At 37.2% G+C, this 17903-nt stretch overlaps 3 protein-coding genes across 4 annotated transcripts; 1 reads left to right on the forward strand and 2 right to left on the reverse strand.

Moving 5' to 3' along the window:
- Nucleotides 1-6583: 6583 nt before the first annotated feature.
- On the reverse strand, nt 6584-10876 carry LOC112722947 (beta-glucosidase 46). 2 transcript variants are annotated; one of them, XM_025774142.3, is made up of 12 exons: nt 10414-10854; nt 10258-10324; nt 10114-10172; nt 8678-8753; nt 8483-8557; nt 8277-8364; nt 7933-8185; nt 7731-7846; nt 7404-7659; nt 7201-7303; nt 7003-7111; nt 6584-6911 (listed from the first exon to the last, which is right to left on the reverse strand). In XM_025774142.3, the coding sequence occupies exons 1-12, from the start codon at nt 10594-10596 to the stop codon at nt 6635-6637; spliced, it is 1662 nt and encodes a 553-aa protein (XP_025629927.1). In that variant the 5' UTR covers nt 10597-10854; the 3' UTR covers nt 6584-6634. The 2 variants fall into 2 exon arrangements, with proteins under 2 accessions (XP_025629927.1, XP_025629928.1); XM_025774143.3 differs by lacking the exons at nt 6584-6911; nt 7003-7111; nt 7201-7303 and having other exon boundaries at nt 7587-7846; nt 10414-10876.
- Nucleotides 10877-11595: 719 nt separating this feature from the next.
- LOC112722950 (glucose-6-phosphate/phosphate translocator 1, chloroplastic) lies at nt 11596-14190 on the reverse strand. Its single transcript, XM_025774144.3, has 5 exons — nt 13252-14190; nt 12948-13173; nt 12622-12844; nt 12304-12517; nt 11596-12029 (listed from the first exon to the last, which is right to left on the reverse strand). Exons 1-5 carry the CDS (start codon nt 13744-13746, stop codon nt 12018-12020), a joined length of 1170 nt encoding a protein of 389 aa, XP_025629929.1. The 5' UTR covers nt 13747-14190; the 3' UTR covers nt 11596-12017.
- Nucleotides 14191-15292: 1102 nt separating this feature from the next.
- Nucleotides 15293-17762, forward strand: LOC112722945 (uncharacterized). Its single transcript, XM_025774139.3, has 2 exons — nt 15293-17277; nt 17393-17762. The coding sequence occupies exons 1-2, from the start codon at nt 15333-15335 to the stop codon at nt 17728-17730; spliced, it is 2283 nt and encodes a 760-aa protein (XP_025629924.2). The 5' UTR covers nt 15293-15332; the 3' UTR covers nt 17731-17762.
- Nucleotides 17763-17903: the final 141 nt, after the last annotated feature.

Consider the following 17903-nt stretch of genomic DNA (forward strand, 5'->3'; position numbering starts at 1 on the left):
GTATCCAACTCATTAAAAAAATCATTTCAGCACCGTAGCATTACTCTTTAATTTTATGGTCTTTTATGTACACTTTTCATAATATAATATGAAAGTATATTGTCTTTATTGGAGAGTTCTCTCCTCCTCCGATCCTTCTCTTTTTCTCTATCATTTTAGTTCTTTCACTCATTCTATTTTTTTTATATATTATTGTTAATAATTAATTACAAATCTAATAATTAAAAGGACAATGTACTTAAATAAATAAAATGAGAGAAACCTTTACCTATATATAACATTTGAAAAGTCTTTACGTGAGTGTGTTGTTTTGATTACTATGTAAACTGTGGGAGCTAGCCACGGTTTCCCATTTCTTCATAAACCGTGGAAAGTTTCAACGGATTTCAGTTGAAAAAGGTTAAGCATAAACTGTGACTGCTCACCACAGATTATAAGAGAAAATAGCTAGCCATAAACCGTGCTTGGTCACCACGGTTTATGAAGAAAGAGCTCTGAACATAAACCCCTCCTGGCTACCATGGTTTACGTTGAGTGAACTCCGTGGATAGTCCTCACGGATATCATTTGTGCCAAACCAAAATTGTTGTAGCTTGGTGTTTGAGAGAGTTTGAGGGAGAAGTTTAAAGGTTTAGGGTTTCATTTGGGTGGTGGAGCCATGGAGGATGAAGCTCGTATGTACCGGCTAAATGGCATTGCGCACGTGACTGGATACATCGACCAAGAGGTTAGTTGTTGTTGTTATTATTATTATTATTATTGTTATTATTATTATTATTAATTTTATCTTTATTAGTATTGGGAGCTGTTAGTATTATTATTATTATTATTATTATCGTTATTGCTAGTACAATTATTCCTGTTGGTATTGTTATTATTCGTATTGTTTCATTATTGTTATTACTATCGTTAGAGAAAATAGAACAGCAATGTGGGTATCTAATAAATTTTTTAAATTATGTTTGATGTTATTAGTATTAGTCGTATATTGAGGATTTTCTTACCCACATTTTACAGCCTACTAGGGTTATTAGCAGTGTAAGGAGACAACAGAATATGCCTTTACACGACCGGATTATACCATATCTGGAGACCGCCGGGTTGTATCACCTTGCTAGGCTAAACAGTCAGTGGTTCTGGGTTGATGAGCCTCTACTTAGCGCATTTGTTGAGAGGTGGCGTCCTAAAATGCACACCTTTCACATGCCGTTTGGGGAGTGCACCATCACTTTGCAAGACGTGGCATATCAAATGGGTTTGCCCATAGATGGGGAGGCCATTAGTGGGTGCCTGACTGACTTTAAGAATCTAATGGAGAACGGAAGACCAGCATGGGTGTGGTTTCGGGAGTTGTTTGGGGAGTTACCGCCGCATAATAAAGTCAAGCAGATGACGGTGTGCTACACATGGTTCCATGAGAGGTTCCGGGTTCTCCCAGCAGACGCGAGTGAAGAGACGGTGCGTGTATACGCGCGTGCTTATATTCTGATGTTATTGTCATCTCAGCTGTTTGCGGACAAGAACGCAAACCGGGTTCACCTTCGCTGGTTGTCTTATTTGGCATCGCTGGACGATTTAGGTAGATATAGCTAGGGCTCGGCTGCACTAGCCTGGTTGTATAGATGTCTTTGTCGTGGGACAAACAGAAATGTGGTTAACTTGGCCGGGCCACTACAGCTTCTACAGTCTTAGATTTTATGGAGGTTTTTCAGTTTGAGACCTAGTGGTTTTGATGTGTTTGGGTTTTCACTTGCATCCAGGTACGGTTTATTATGTTCGGTCCATAACTTGTTCAATTTCATGTGTTCTTGTTTGTTATGAAATGCTTTCAATGAAAATTGTAAGCGGGCTACTATCTACCGAAAAACGATGCAGTGGATCAAAGAGTCGTGTCTGCACGCCTTTCTTTGGATAGATTGCGTGTCCACGATGTGAGTCGTTTAGTTATTGCTCTTACAAATACTGGTTCATGTTTAACGTTATGGTCTTACCTAACTATAACTTATTCGATCCAGTTTGCGTGGGAGCCTTATTCTTCTCCCAAGGTTGCTGCTGTTGTTCATCCGGAGATACTATTTGATGAGCACCGTAGGCTATGGACGGCGGTCACTAGCCTGATATATTTTGCTGCGATTGAGTGGCATCAGGTGGATAGGGTGGTATCGTAGTTCGGCGGTGTTCAGCATCTCCCTCAGTTTCTCCATCTAACCCATGGTTCGCCTTAGGAGGGACCCCAGCATCAGCATTCAGCGCCCTTCCGCCGCAGACATCCGCACCAGAGGCGCATCAGTGACCGAGGAGGGTGAGGCGTCCTCCTTTGTGTGGCACCAGAGGTCACCTACTTGGTCAGTTCGACGATTATGACAGTGACACCATCGAGGATTCTGATTAGTTATGTGATCTTTTTACATATGGTGGGAACTATGTTTGATTATGTTCGTAGCTTAATTTTTATGGTTTCATATTTCAGACAACGGTTGTATGTTATTTGATATGTATGTGATAATTATATAAGTATGTGATAATTATATATGTTTTAGGATCTACGGCTACGAACTAGATTGTCAGAATTGTTACGCGCATTCATATGCATACCAAAGTGTTTCAATTAAACATCTAAAATAATAAGAGATAAACAGATGAACTTAATACACAAAACAAATTCACGACATTAGCTGACTCAAACAACCTTACATTACTCAAATAAAGACTTGCTAATACAACTTAGACAACAACAATGACACCATCAACGTCATAACAACAAGACCTAACATAACTCAAGTTAAGCGATCCTAGAACAACTTAGACAACAACAAGACCATAAAGGTCATAACATCTAACCATCCCCTGCAGCAGTATGCCTTCGCTGGTCACAGTTCCTGCGCGTATGACCAAGCTGACGGCAGAGCCCATAGCGCTTCGGGTGGTTTTCAACAGACTGATCCATGCTTCCGCGGATCCTGGTTGCCTTCAGACGTCCTTCCCTGGCACGCCTCATGTTAGGATCATGAATGACTGTTGGTCCAGCATATGGGGGCATAGGCCTTCTGGGGCAGGCGGAACAAAATCTTGCTGGTACACGTTGAACACTTCAGTCATGCGATACACCTCGTGAACATATGACGCCCAATTCAGGCGCGAGTGGGCGCAACATGCAATGGCGTGACAACATGGATAATGGAGCGCCTGAAAGTGGCCACAATCGCATGTGTGATCCTTAAGGAAAACTCAATAGCTACCTAGCGAGAAGTTCCCGGTCGGTGTGGTCTCAGCCACCGTGTACTCCGATTGGTGCCTGTCGTATAATGTGACGGTGAAGCACCTGGAGTCTCTTATGTTCCGCTCAATAGCCTTCACTAACGCCTGACAAAAATCATGCCCAGATTCCAGTTGTGCCTCCGCCGTCTGTCCGCGGACCACAAATAGCTCAGCAAGCCTCCCATACGTGGACTTAACCAACGAGGTGATCGGGAGGTTGCGAGTTTCCTTTAACACGGAATTCACACATTCACTAATGTTGGTTGTCATGTGCCCAAACTGTCTACTGCTATCCTCATGTTGGGTCCACTTGTCATACTCCATCCGGTTGGCCTAGTCACACATGGCCGGGTTCTCAGTCCGCATGATGTTAAACCAGTAATAAAATTCTGCTTCAGTTTTTGCATAAGCAGCATTCACCAGCATCCTCCTTGCATCTTTACCTTTGAAGCTAAGGCTGAAATTTGCAGCCACATGACGAATACAGTACGCTCGAAAAGCACGTGGAGGCAGCCAACCATTTTCGGTGGCCTCAAGCGCAGCCTTGATGCCATTATGCCTATCAGAGACAACAAGGATACCCTTCTGCGGCGTCACATGCGATCGTAGGTTGGACAAGAAGAAGGACCATGACTCTGCATTTTCTCCCTCCACAAGGGCGAAGGCTATCGGGAGGATGTTTGAGTTCCCATCCTGCACTTCGCCAACAGTAACATGCCTCCATACTTGCCATACAAGTGGGTACCGTCAATACTCACGAGGGGCTTGCAATGCCGGAAAGCCTCGATGCAGGGTCGAAATGTCCAAAAAAGACGATGAAAGTACACCGTTGACTCATCGACATGATCCCCAAGTCGAACAGGAGACATCTTCAACACAGTGACTGTCCCGGCCATAGTCGACTGTACCCCTAGCATCCAACGTGGCAACTCGGCATACGACTCTTCCCAATCTCCATTTATTTGTGCTACTGCCTTCTGTTTTGCCATCTAAACCTTCCTGTAACTAAGCCTGAACCCGTAATCGGCTTCTGTTGCTTGTTGCAAGACCTTGATCGTAACCGCAGCATCCACCCTAACCAACAGAAAAATTCTCGCACAGATAACGTGGTAATCAAGCTGACGGTGATCACTAGAAATAGAGGTGGCCAAACAAGTGTGCGGACCGTTGTACCTCCTAACCTCCCAAGTGCCCTTTCGTGCACGAAGCGATATGCGAATCAACCAAGTACAACCCTTGCCGAACTCCTTGCATCTTCCATGATACTTCAGATGATCCGATTCCACGACTCTGTACTCAACACCTCGACGGATGCTATAGTCCTTCACACTCAGAACAACCTCATCTTTATTCTGGAATGATTGTCCAATCTGAAATTCTGTAGAAGAACCGCCAATTATAGCACCTCCGTCCGCCTGTTGATCCAGAGCCTCCAAGTTTAGAGTGGAGAAGTGTCGAGGGTACTGCTGTGTGCCAGAACTTGAAGGCCCGTGCTGTCATGTGGATTGGCACCTGTGTCATCATCACTGTCTCCAATGATATCTACAGGTTCCCCTCAGAGTCATCGTCCCGCATTGCATTCTCTACTCTATCAGGTTCCCTGAAGGCTTGAACATCATGTATCATGCTACCACCGGCATCCACCTCAAATGCCTGCTGCCAGACCCCAGGATTCTCCAACGGTACAGAACCCACTGCCTCGGTTCGATCTAAATCAGCCGTGAAGGAAGGGGATGCGACCTGCGGAATAGATGGTCCTGCCACAGGCATCAAACTAGACGCACCGCCTGCGGCAGTCGAGCTATGAACTGGAGCTGATGTCCCAGAACTCTCGACACCAACCTCCAACTTCGCATACAGCTCGTGTATTCTGATCTCTGGAAAACTCCTAACACAATGAAACAGAACCCGAATATCTTCATCAGCCGCTAGCACAAACGTATCATACTTAACATCGATCGAGACAACTGAGATAGGAATCTTGTAGAATAGCTTCTTCACCCACTTGCTACCACATACCCTAAGCTTCTGCAAGATGCTGTTCTTTACATCTGATAAAGTGTTGGATGAACTGATGAATACACTCAACGGTTCTCTGTCAGTGAACTTCACACCATATTTTTTGCTTCTTTTAATTTTTTCAGAGCAATGCACTAAAACAAGAAAGCTCTCTTCCTCACTTGCCATTGTGTGACAATGATGTCTTCAGCAACTTCAAGCTCGCTCATATATATATATATATATATATATAGAAAACCTTCTCCTCATAAATCGTGGCTGCCTAGAGGAGTTTTTGCTCATATTGTTTCGTTCCCAATCTATATATAACTTATATTTTATATTATTAATTTGACAAACCAAAATATCTCATGAGATATTCTTTTATTACAATTAAAATAAATTTTTTCTAAAATTAAGAAACTTCCTCTCTTTCTTCTTCTTTATCTTTCTCTTTTCTTTTTCATTCTTTATTTCTTTCTACCTTTATATGTGCTACAGAAAAATAAAATTAATAAAATAATATAAATCAAATAAATTTATAAAGTTATAAAAAATACATTAAATTTATAATTAAATATAATTAAAAATAATCACACAATATTATTTACATAAAAATATATTATTATTAATATTAATATTAATATTATTATATTATATATTTTTTTAGTTTTTATTTAATTTTAAATTTTTATCGTTTATCTTTTTAAATGATATTTTTATTTCTCTTTTTTAAATATTTATTAAATATAATTTATAAAAAATACTAATATTATGATTAATAATTAGAATCAAGATTCAATTGTTTTAAAAAAAATTAATTTTGAGTTAATTTTATAACTATCAATATAAAATTTTTTATTCTAATATCTAATTATATTTTTATATTTATAAAGAGAAAAAATATTATTTTTAAATAACAAGTATAAAAATTAATTATTTTTATTTATGCAATAGATTTAAGACCTAATTAAATGTAAAAGTATATACATTAAATTCTTTCATAATGAATGTTAAAATTAATTATTAGTAAAAAATAAACTCTTTTACATAAAAATAATAACTAAAAGGTTTATTATTTAATTTTTTTATCTACAAAGATTCTGTTCTTCTTTAGTCGATCGAGACTTTTTGTCTCCCTGCGACCTTTTTATATTATAATAATGATAAAAATAACATCATTTTAAAATATTCATATTCCTATAACATTATTACGGACAAAAACACTATTTATCTTTTAATTCCATCCAAACTATTGATTACTAATATTTAACGGAGTTTATGCCTGAAGAGATGATAGTGCGAGAAGGCCTTGGACACAGGAGCATTTTCCATCAATGAGACAAATAAATTAATCCAAGTGTAAAGTGTTTTCATTCTAGGCACTGGCCTTACGGTTCAAGCTTGGTCTAATAAGCTTTATATTTGACTGGAATTCTTTATCTTTGTGATCATCATCATATGATCCAGGCACAATGCTCTGGGTTTTATGATTTGCAATGAAATTCTTGTACCAAGTTGCAGATGATCTTGGAGTCCTTTTCAGTGTCTCGTAATCAACATGGTATAGTCCAAATCTCACTGACTGTCCATATTTCCATTCGAAGTTGTCTAGCAAAGACCATGCAAAGTAACCTCTTACATCTGCTCCTTCCCTGCTCACATAGTCACATGATACACCAACAAATTCAACAGAGACACACATTTCAATTTGAATTTTAATACATTATGTTGTATAGTCTATACCTTATTGCTGCAGCTAGATTTTCTAAGTGACCTGACATGTAGTTTATTCTGGTAATATCGCTTTTATAATCTTCCTCCAGGGGATTTGAATCATAGGAATAGCCATAGCCTATAAAGCATTGGCTAGTTAGAAATGAGAAAATAATGCTTGGAGATTTAATGGAAGGGCTTGCCTAATGAGGTTAATTTTGATGTTACCATTTTCTGTAATGAACATTGGAGTGTTGTTGTATCTGTCTTTAAGATAGATAAGAGTGTTCTTCATGCCTTGTGGGTAAACAACCAGCCACTCAAATGGAGTCTGCATTAGCAATAGAAGCCTCATAAGTTAGAACCACCTTGTCCTTGGTCAATAATGGTCATGCAAGTTTTTAGATGAGATTGAGGTTTGAGGTGCTTACAAGCTCTCCAAGTGGGACACCATTTCTCTCTGCTGTTCGCTGAAATAAACCTTCTGTTCTGGAGGTTCCGGGGTGTTCTTGGCATGCTGGCGATGAGCAGTCTCGGACATAGTAACTTGAGTAATGATTGATGCCAATGAAATCCACTCCTCTCTTGAGTTTTTCTTTGTCAATGCTTGAAAATTTTGGTAAGATGGGTCCTAGAATCTTTTCCATCTCTCTTGGGTACTTCCCCAATATAACTGGGTCTAAAATCCTGCATTATATATTTATAATGTAGTTTAGTTTAGTCTATATATACATTCTAGCAACTTAAGGAAATTCTACCAATTTGTGGTGAATGCTTGAGCTCTTTTCGTTGCTAATTGATCTGCTGTGGAATTACTGAAAGGCTCAAACCAGTCAATATGCAAGACAATGCCAATTTCCCCCCCTTGCTTACTCTGGATTAGACATTGATAAAACAAAGAAAGTAATGTAAGAATTTATTTAAGAAACTATTCTTGTTCTGAATGTGGGATCAAATTACCTGGTATTTTGTTCTGTAAATATCAACAGCAGCAGCATGTGACAGTATGATATTATGGGCTGCAAGAAAAGGTTCCTTCTCTGAATCTCCATCAGTGCAATTCCCAAAAGGAGCAGAGCAACGACATGGTGGGTATATTCCACTACGGTAACTGAATGGGATCTCAAGATTTGGTTCATTGAAAGTTATCCAGTACTTCACTCTATCTCCAAATGATTTAAAACATATGTCCGCAAATATCTGAAAATCTTCCCTGGCATTATTGTCTCAAACATAAGCATGGCGTTTGTGTTAAGTATTAACAACTAATTAATGAGTCTTATGCAAAGGAATTAGTTGGTTACTGTGACTGGGAACTTAGCCAACTGCCATATCTGTCCTCAAGCTCTTGAGGGAAGTCAAAGTGAGACAATGTTACAAAGGGTTGGATACCTGCGAGTCAACAAATAATTTAGTCAAATATATTAAATTATCTAACAATTTGTAACTATTATTTTGGCAAACAATACTGCATGAGAATAATCACGTTATCACGGAATTGAAATAAAACCTTTGAGTAGCAATGCATCTATAAGTCTGTTGTAGTAGTTGATACCCGCCAAGTTGATTTTTCCAAATCTACCTTCTGCTCATCACAGTCATTGAAAAATCCGTTTCTCAATTATAACGCACTATAAGTAATTAAAATAATTTATTAACGCGCTATAAGTTTATTATTATTTTTTCCCTCAAGTTAAAAGCATACTTGGTAGAATTCTTGCCCATGAAATTGAAAACCGGTAACTATTGACTCCGATAGCTTCCATTAGATCTATATCTTCCTGTTTCCATCGCAAATTCCACATACTCAATACAAGTATAATCAATTGCTTGATTTTTATTTTATTTTTGGCATCCGAAAGTATGTTATTATATACACTTGATAGTACATAGTTATTAAATTTTAATCAAACGCTAATTTAATAAACTGGTCATGTAACTAAAACTTTCTTTTCAGAGACTAAGACTAAATTAGTGCTAAATTATGATAATCAAGGGAAACAGTGCACATGCTTTTGGTGGATAAAAGTAGGTGCCTACCTTTTTCAATTATGCTACGGCTACCCAATTTCAACGTTTAAGAAATATATTAAATTATTAATCATGCAATGTTTAAAACAAGAAATGATTACCTACCCCCTATATTTTTTTAATGAGTAATGCTATATGATCTGTTGTTCTCAATATTTGTTATCTACTTAATAAAATTAATTTATTTTTTATCGGCATTTAGTCGGCAATAATTTATGTATATATTTATAGAATTTTATACATAAAAAATATATATAATTTATATTTATATTTACTAAAATTTATATACATATATTAATACAGTTTGTACTTACATATTTTAAAATTTACACAAACAAATTAATAAATTTTTTAAATATAATTTAATATTTATATTAATTAAATAATAACAAAAAAAATACTAAAAATTGCTCTTTCCAAAAATTTTTGTTTTTTTTTATCCTAACACCCTATACAGAAATCGTTAAATAATCTAAAAGATAGGAATCTCCTAACTTTACAACTCAGAAAGCATATATATTGTTTATGTAGAAATATAAATACAAACTAATTAATTTTTATTTTTGTGAGCACATGGAAGATAAAAGAAAATGAAAAAGTATTTTTCTTAAAAATAACCGGAAAATATTGTTACTTCTTTAGCAAATAATGAGAACTAACAACTAATTGTGCAATACACTAATTCTTTTAATATTTTTATTAGTTTTTGTATACATCTACTTAAATACTTATACACACATAAATTAGTATAATTTATACTCACATTATATACATAAATTGAAAGAAAAAAAAATATATACTCATAAATTATTATTTTTTAAAGAATTTCTTTAAATATTGACTTTGACACACTCTCTCTCTATATAAATTTTACGGTATTTATAAATTGGTTATTGGTGTCTAATTTTTATTTAATTTATTTTTTAACAAATTTTAAATTTTTAAAAATTATTTATCTTTATACTTTATAAATAAAACATTAATTTTTAACCCTTTTTAACAATTTATATGCCGACTTTTAAGCACTATAATAATCACCATATTTGACAGTAAATAAAGATAAGATTTATTAAGAAAAACAATTATAGAAGTAAAGTTTAAAAGATTTACCAGATAGCGATGGTACTGATCAACTGCAACATCACCATTGCTTCCATCAACAATATTACCTGCAATAATCATATTCATATTGACCCCCATAATCCCCTCAACCACGATGATTAAATTAGAGAGTGTTGTTGGATTATTATTGACCGGGTTTGTGAGAGAAGACATCCCAGTTGCTGATTCCTTTGCCATCACTCAAGTAAGCACCTTCGTACTACCAACAATACTCACAATTAATAATTTAATATACACACACTGAAAAAAAAATTTCTTAAAGAGGTATAGATTCGGTAAATTAAAAACCTGGTAGGAAGAGGAAGCAGTGCCAAAGAGAAAGTTGCTTGGAAAAGATGGAGACGGATCTAAGTGTTTTGAGATTGCTTCTATGGGAGTGGAGCCACATAATAGTGATAATGTGAAGAATAAGAAGAGGGGTATCTGTATCTTCACAGACACAGCTCTCTCAATTGTAGAAAACACCACCATTATTGGATCCTCCACCTTAGTTTCTTCTGCAGCTTTTATTATTAGCTTGCAAGCTTAATGGCTTGAATGATAAACTAATTAAGTTGACGATTGTTAATTATATTTATGCAAATAATTGAGGTGCTGTTAGTTGAAAAATGCTCACCGCTCACAATCTGAAAGTGACGGAAGAGCGAACTAGTTCATATATAACGTACACGATAAAAATGCCGAATCGTTTTGTATTTACACGTTAATTTCCTACAATGGTAACTCTACTATTTCTTTTTTTAGCAAGTAATTCTCGTATTATCTTGTTTCAATGATTTTGCAAACTTTTGTTCATTTTTTCTCTTTGGTAGAGAAATTATTTTTAGATTTTAGAGTTACAGGATTAATTATATAATCAATAAACAAATAGTTGTTGTACTGAAAAAAGAGGGGGAAAAAATGCCACGTAGTATTTGGATAAGGATCAGAAAAGTTAATTATTTTTTTTGGTGACTAGAAAAGTTAATTATTTGATGGAGAGAAAGGGACCCTATAGAATTCTGCTAAATGCGAGAATGTATATATGATCCTAAAATGTTGTAGTGGTAACGATGAGTGGACACTATTTGCGTGGGAATTATAGTTATGATGTGAATTAAACTAATACTAATACTAATACTAATACTAATATTGATATCATATTTCCCTTGATGAGTTGGCACTATTCAACCCCAATGACATCATGGAAAAAAATTACTATACTAAAAAATCAATCATTAATATATTTATGTATAAATATATATAATTTAATTTATTTTTAATATATATTTATATTTTAATATATATTTTATATTAATAATTAATTTTGGTAACTGATTTTAATATACACATAATACAATTGTAATTGGAGTTAGGGTACCCTAAATCATGAGGCTGGGGACTAATCAGATAATCACAGCCTCATATTGGTTAGGGTATCTACGACAAGGTGACAAGTCCCCCCATACCCTATAATTATGACAAGCAACATTTTGTGTTTGGGAGGTACTATATTCCTGCCAGCAAATTTCATGAATGATTGAATATATACACAGCAAGCAAACTTTCTATACAGGCACAACTGCAATAATTAGCTTATTAGACCTACTCACAAATAGTTAGTGAGATCTAATCCAACAAATCCTCTTCTTTTTTGGTAAGTGTAACTAATTTTGGGCTATAGAAATCCTCATTAGTGTACTCACATTCCAGAGTTCGTTCTTAGTCCTTATTGAATCAAAGTAAATTCTTCTCAACCTTAGATTACACGAAAGAAACGAAAATTTCGTCTACAATGACAAAGATCAAAACATGATTAGTAACATCAACTGTTCTCACTATCACTGACAGGCTCATAGTTCTCGCTCCATCCTTGAATAAGCATTCACTTAACTTAGCTTCTGAATTAGGCCTCACTGTTTTGCCTGTTCAAAGAAATAACATAAAAGCTCTCAGTTGTTGTGTTACATTTACAAATTAATAGTGTGACCCTAGTTGATCACTCATTAGACATTAAACCATTCCATTTTATCCATTTTACTTGGCCGGCATAGATAAAATTGACAGTGACTATATATGGTTTTCCTGTGTTGTGCAATATGAAAACTTTCTCAATCATGGGTTTGATTTCAGTGTGTCTCTGAATATTCAAGTAGTACATACAAAGACAAACTAAAAATAGAGGAAATAAGAATGCACCTGTGAATAAAAGAAGGTGCCAAGAATTGCAATGGCAGCACCAAGTGCATTGGAGGGATGAATTGGCGTGTGGAAGATAAGAATGGAAGAGACAATTACTGAAATTCTCTTCATTGTGTTCCCTATGCTAAATGTCAAGGGAGATATTTGATCAAGAGACATGTAAGAGACTTGATTATACAAGTGGTAGAACACACTCTGAGCAACTACCCACCTGAAAAAAATTACAGCCCAAATGTCCTCAAGTATTTTTGACAAAGAAAATTGAACAGTTTAATGTTTGATAGTAATAAGAAAAGAGGATTGATTAGTGATTACCAAACAAAATTTGGACCAATCTGAGAGAGGGCAGTTTGCCAGCCAACAGCCCACATCTTAGGACCCTCCACAAGAATGGCAAAAGGTGTGAGAATCAATAGAGACAATATGGAAAGGCAAGCATAATAGTTCATTCCACTAACAGACATGCCCTTCATTCCCTTCTTTGAGAATATGTTCCTAAACACAAATGCCAAGTTTGATATCATAGCCCCCATAAACCCTGCAAAACACAATCAACCAAAAAAGAGTTCTACTTCTACTTAGACTACTACTTGATCTTGATGAGAATTTAATCAACCTTGCTATACAGTAAATGGCCTTACCGATCATATTAAAATTGAGTTCGGTCACAGCAGCAAGAGCACAACCTCCAATAATTGGCACCAGTGATAAGTAAACCGGTATAGGGAACGATTCGCCGAGCAAGAACCTCGATACTAGGACGCTGAAAGCCGGTTCTCCACTCTTGATGATGTGAGTAAATGACACTGCAACTTTGGACATACTCACAGTAGCTGCAACATGCCCAATGGTGTGTGCTACTGCAACCTGCAGGCACAGACACAGAATTAGTATCAAAGCCATAGATGGTAAACAAAAAAGGGTGATACACTAATATTGGCTTACCGGGAACAAGGCCTTCCAGAAATCCATGTTAACTTTAGGGACATGAGCGAGCTTTGTGGCCCAGGAGATGAACATGATAAGAGAGCCTGCGGCGAGGGACAGAGTGGAAGTGAGCCAAGGGTAAGGAAAAGCATTGAGAACCTTCTTGTTGTATATGTTGAAGACAACGTTCAGTGCCCACCATGTAGCAAAATACAAACCAATCTTGAGCTTCTGAGCCGCCTCTGATGTCCCTGCTGCTTGTGGTTGTGACTTATCTGCCTCATAGGCATGACACTCTGCAACCTTCCTTCTAGGTTTAGTTGACAATGTGAGGTTCTGAGTGCATGGAATAATGTAAAGTGGTTTATGGGAAGAGAAAGAGGGTAGTGCAGTGCTTTGTTGAAGATTTTGAATAGAGGGTGGTAGCCTTGGAACAGGAACACGCTTTCTGCAGGAGAATGCAGCAGAGCCGGCGAGGGGTGAGGGTGCTGTGTACTTTAAGGATGATATCATGGTGGTTTCTGATGGTGTAAAACAAAGAAGATGATGAGTTTGTAGATGTTCATATAATCAACAAAGGGTATTTGTATTTGTATATTTGATGAAACCAATGTGATGTGGATTCTTGTGTCTTACGCATTGATTACTACGAGGAAGCCACATGAGCAACGGTTGACAAGTTTGTTAGCAAAGATACTTTGGAAGGTGACAAGATCGAAGAGGAAGAGATTTTAATGGAATATGGAGACGGATCTTCCTAGGAAACGGATTTAGAATAATCAAGTTTGATTTTATTCTAAATTAATCAAAACTCGTGGTGTCTTTTTAAGTGTAAGTTGGGCCAACGAATTAAAGTAGTCTTAGATCGTTAAGCACTGTTGTTAATCACGATTTTAATTCTCCTCGTAATTGACTGATGCTGCGAACCAGGTTCGGCTGCCACTTGGAGTACAAAGGAAGATGGACGAACAATTGAAAGGAATCTCTTCTCTCTCTCCACACACATATATATACAACGCAAAATGTTGCATTGAAGCAGAAGATAAGGTGCAATGAAAATGAAGTCCCTCTTATATCCGACCCTGTTGTCATTGCTGCGTTGGCACGTGGCGGTGGTATCAGCTGCAATGCTGAACATGGCTAGCGATGAATCGGCCTTGGTTGCCATGAGGGACCATTTTAACTCCTTGGATCCCAACAATGTGCTCGCAAGCAACTGGTCTAGTAGTACCTCAGTTTGCAACTGGATTGGCGTCACATGCGGCTCTTCCCACCGCAGAGTAACTGCCTTGAATCTCGCTTACATGGCTCTTGATGCCACCATCCCTCCGCATCTTGGAAACCTGTCATTCCTTTCTCTCTTGCTTCTTCCCAACAATAGCTTCCATGGTACTCTACCTGCTGATCTAGCTGGATTACGCAGACTGACGATCATCAACTTCAGATTCAACAAATTCACAGGAAGCATCCCGTCCTGGTTTGAATTTCTACCCAAACTAGAATACCTGTTACTGAGAGGGAACAGTTTCTCTGGCACAGTCCCACATTTTCTGTTCAACATGACTTCCCTGCAATCGCTTGAACTTTCTGAAAACAAGTTTTGGGGTCCCTTACCTTCCAACATTTTCTTGTCTCATTCTTTGCAATATGTGTATCTTACTCACAACCAAATTTCAGGAGCTATCCCTTCAGCTATCATCAACAGTTCGTTACTGCAGTTTATTGTCCTCGACTACAACAACCTATCCGGACAACTGCCGGAGCTCATCTTCCACCATCTTCCACACTTGAAAGGGCTTTACGTGTATAGTAATGCCTTATCCGGCGAACTTCCACGCAGTTTGTTTGATTGCAAGCAACTGCAATTTTTATCCTTATCCTACAACACCTTCGGTGGAAACATACCATCTGCCATGGGGAATTTAACAAGCCTCAAAGAGATCTATCTTGGCCATAACAATTTTAGAGGTATCGTATGTTATGCCAATATGACTCTCCGAATTGAGTTTGATTAACTTTATCATTATTTATGCAATTTAACATATGTTGTGGCAGGTGCAATACCAAATGAGATTGGTAATCTACGTAGTTTAGAGATTATGAATCTTCCTTTCGCCAATGTGAGTGGCTACATTCCGCCATCAATATTTAATATTTCTACCCTACAAGAAATTGATGTTACTAGAAATCATTTATCAGGCAGCCTCCCAGCAAGCCTAGGCTCCATGCTTCCAAAACTTGTTAGGCTGTACATGGGGATTAATTATCTCAGTGGAAGAATCCCAAGCTCCTTGTACAATGCCACTATGCTTAATACCATAGATTTGGCTTACAATTCATTTTCTGGATACATTCCAGACATTTTTGGCAGCTTAAGAAGTCTCCAGCTGCTCAATCTTGGTGCAAATAATTTCACAAGTGATTCATCCGATTCAGAGCTAAGCATTATAAATTCTTTGACAAATTGTAGATTTCTCAAAAACTTGATATTTTCTGAAAATCCATTGGATTCTATTCTTCCAATATCGGTAGGAAACCTTTCTACTTCTCTGGTTGACTTGAATCTTAAGAGTTGTTCAATGAGAGGCACCATTCCAGCAAGTATTGGCAACTTGAGCAGCTTGATAAACCTTGACCTTGGTGATAATAATTTTGTTGGAACCTTTCCTACTAGCATAGGGAAATTAATAAAGATACAAGGCCTCTTTTTAGATGACAACCAATTGGAAGGATTTGTTCCGAATCAATTGTGTCAACTAACGAGCTTGTATTCATTTACCGTTAAAAGCAACAAGTTATCTGGCCCTATACCTTCTTGCTTAAGCAATCTTTCCTCATTAAGATGGCTTCGGCTTTCTTCAAATAAATTCAACTCAATACCTTCCACCTTGTGGGGGCTGTCCGATTTATTGCTTTTAGACTTATCTTCCAATAATTTAAGTGGATATCTCCCATTAGATAGTGGAAATCTAAAAGCCATAAGTTGGATTTATTTATCAGGAAATCAATTTTCAGGTAGCATCCCAAGAAGCCTCAGCAATCTTATGAATTTGGTTCTTCTTACCTTAGCAAGAAACAAATTTGAAGGGCCCATCCCAGAATCATTTGGTCGTATGGTAAGTTTGGAACAACTTGACTTATCAGAAAATAACTTGTCTGGTGTCATTCCTAAAACATTGGAGGCACTTGTGTATCTGAAATATTTCAATGTTTCTCACAATAAGTTAAAAGGAAAAATCCCGGATGGGGGACCTTTTGCAAACTTCTCAGCTCAGTCGTTCATGGGGAATAAAGGATTATGTGGTGCTCCACGTTTCCATTTTTCGGAATGTAAAATTGAAAAATCCCGAAAATGGAATGCACATATTGTGTTGACATATATTTTATCTGCAGCAATAGTTGCCACCCTTCTTGTGGCATTCCTTTGCATCCTAAAATTCCGGAAGCACAAGGTGGTCAACAATTCAGAGGTGGATCAATCGGGAGCAAGATGGAGAAGAATATCATACTATGAAATTCAGCAAGCAACAGATAGGTTCAATGATGGCAACTTGCTTGGTGTAGGGAGTTTTGGAAGAGTGTATAAAGGAGAACTCTCAGATGGGACGAACGTTGCAGTGAAAGTGTTTAATCTGGGACTAGAAGGAGCATTCAGGAGTTTCGATGCTGAATGTGAGATATTGCGCAGTGTCCGCCATCGAAACTTAACCAAAATCATTAGCAGCTGCAGCAACATGGACTTCAAGGCATTGATCCTAAGCTACATGCCTAATGGGAGTTTAGAGAGGTGGCTACACTCGGAACACCATGGCTTAAGTATGATCCAGAGGCTAAACATAATGATAGATGTTGCAGAAGCAGTGGATTACCTGCATAATGGTGGTTCTGTACCAATTATACACTGTGATTTGAAACCCAGCAACATATTACTAGATGAAGACATGGTTGCCCACGTGACTGATTTTGGCATTGCAAAATTGCTGAGTGGGGATGACTCCATCACTCAAACCATGAATCTAGCCACAATAGGCTATATGGCCCCTGGTGAGTTTCTTATTTAATCTTATGCTTTATGTAATAAACCTTGATAGCAATCAGCTATGAATCTAATAAAATTTGTTTTGTTTTCCACTTTGTTGTTTTTCTTCTTATTCTGCAGAATATGGACTTGAGGGAAGAGTGTCTAGGCAAGGTGATGTGTATAGCTATGGAATTTTACTTATGGAGACCTTCACACAGAAAAAACCCACTGATGAAATGTTTGTGGGAGAGTTTAGCATCAAAGAGTGGGTGAAAATGTCATGCCCTGATTCACTACTTGATATCATTGATGCAAAATTATTGGTGGAAGAAGGAGAAACAGATACTAAACAGGACTGCTTGTTGTCTATAATGACTTTAGCTCTGAATTGCTCAGCTGAGTCTCCGGGTGAAAGGACAAGAATGAAAGACGCTATGAATGCTCTTAAAAAGATTAAAAGATTACTCTTGAACTAAAATATATGCTTAAGTGTTCGGCTCAATTTACATATTTAGAATCATTTTTAGAAGTTCTCGTAACCCCTTTTGGTTAAGATGTAACTTCTCATTTTAACCAAATTACTTCAATTATATGCATTGCGAATTGGGATCGTGTTTCACCCGCACATACCGTAGTTATTTTTTCAAGA

The sequence above is a fragment of the Arachis hypogaea genome, chromosome 11 (genome assembly GCF_003086295.3).
Source record: "Arachis hypogaea cultivar Tifrunner chromosome 11, arahy.Tifrunner.gnm2.J5K5, whole genome shotgun sequence".
NCBI classification, from domain to species: Eukaryota; Viridiplantae; Streptophyta; class Magnoliopsida; order Fabales; family Fabaceae; genus Arachis; species Arachis hypogaea.

What these genes read in the sequence shown, in the direction of transcription:
- LOC112722947 (XM_025774142.3), bottom strand. Translation starts at nt 10,596, where the DNA reads ATGGTGGTGTTTTCTACAATTGAGAGAGCTGTGTCTGTGAAGATACAG. An exon ending in CTGCTTCCTCTTCCTACCAG is followed by an intron (nt 10,325 to 10,413) that starts GTTTTTAATTTA and finishes TATTGTTGGTAG; the next exon opens with TACGAAGGTGCTTACTTGAG. An exon ending in ATCAGTACCATCGCTATCTG is followed by an intron (nt 8,754 to 10,113) that starts GTAAATCTTTTA and finishes CGATGGAAACAG; the next exon opens with GAAGATATAGATCTAATGGA.
- LOC112722950 (XM_025774144.3), bottom strand. Translation starts at nt 13,746, where the DNA reads ATGATATCATCCTTAAAGTACACAGCACCCTCACCCCTCGCCGGCTCT. An exon ending in TCTGGAAGGCCTTGTTCCCG is followed by an intron (nt 13,174 to 13,251) that starts GTAAGCCAATAT and finishes CTGTGCCTGCAG; the next exon opens with GTTGCAGTAGCACACACCAT. An exon ending in ACTCAATTTTAATATGATCG is followed by an intron (nt 12,845 to 12,947) that starts GTAAGGCCATTT and finishes TGTGTTTTGCAG; the next exon opens with GGTTTATGGGGGCTATGATA.
- LOC112722945 (XM_025774139.3), top strand. Translation starts at nt 15,333, where the DNA reads ATGAATCTTCCTTTCGCCAATGTGAGTGGCTACATTCCGCCATCAATA. An exon ending in AATAGGCTATATGGCCCCTG is followed by an intron (nt 17,278 to 17,392) that starts GTGAGTTTCTTA and finishes CTTATTCTGCAG; the next exon opens with AATATGGACTTGAGGGAAGA.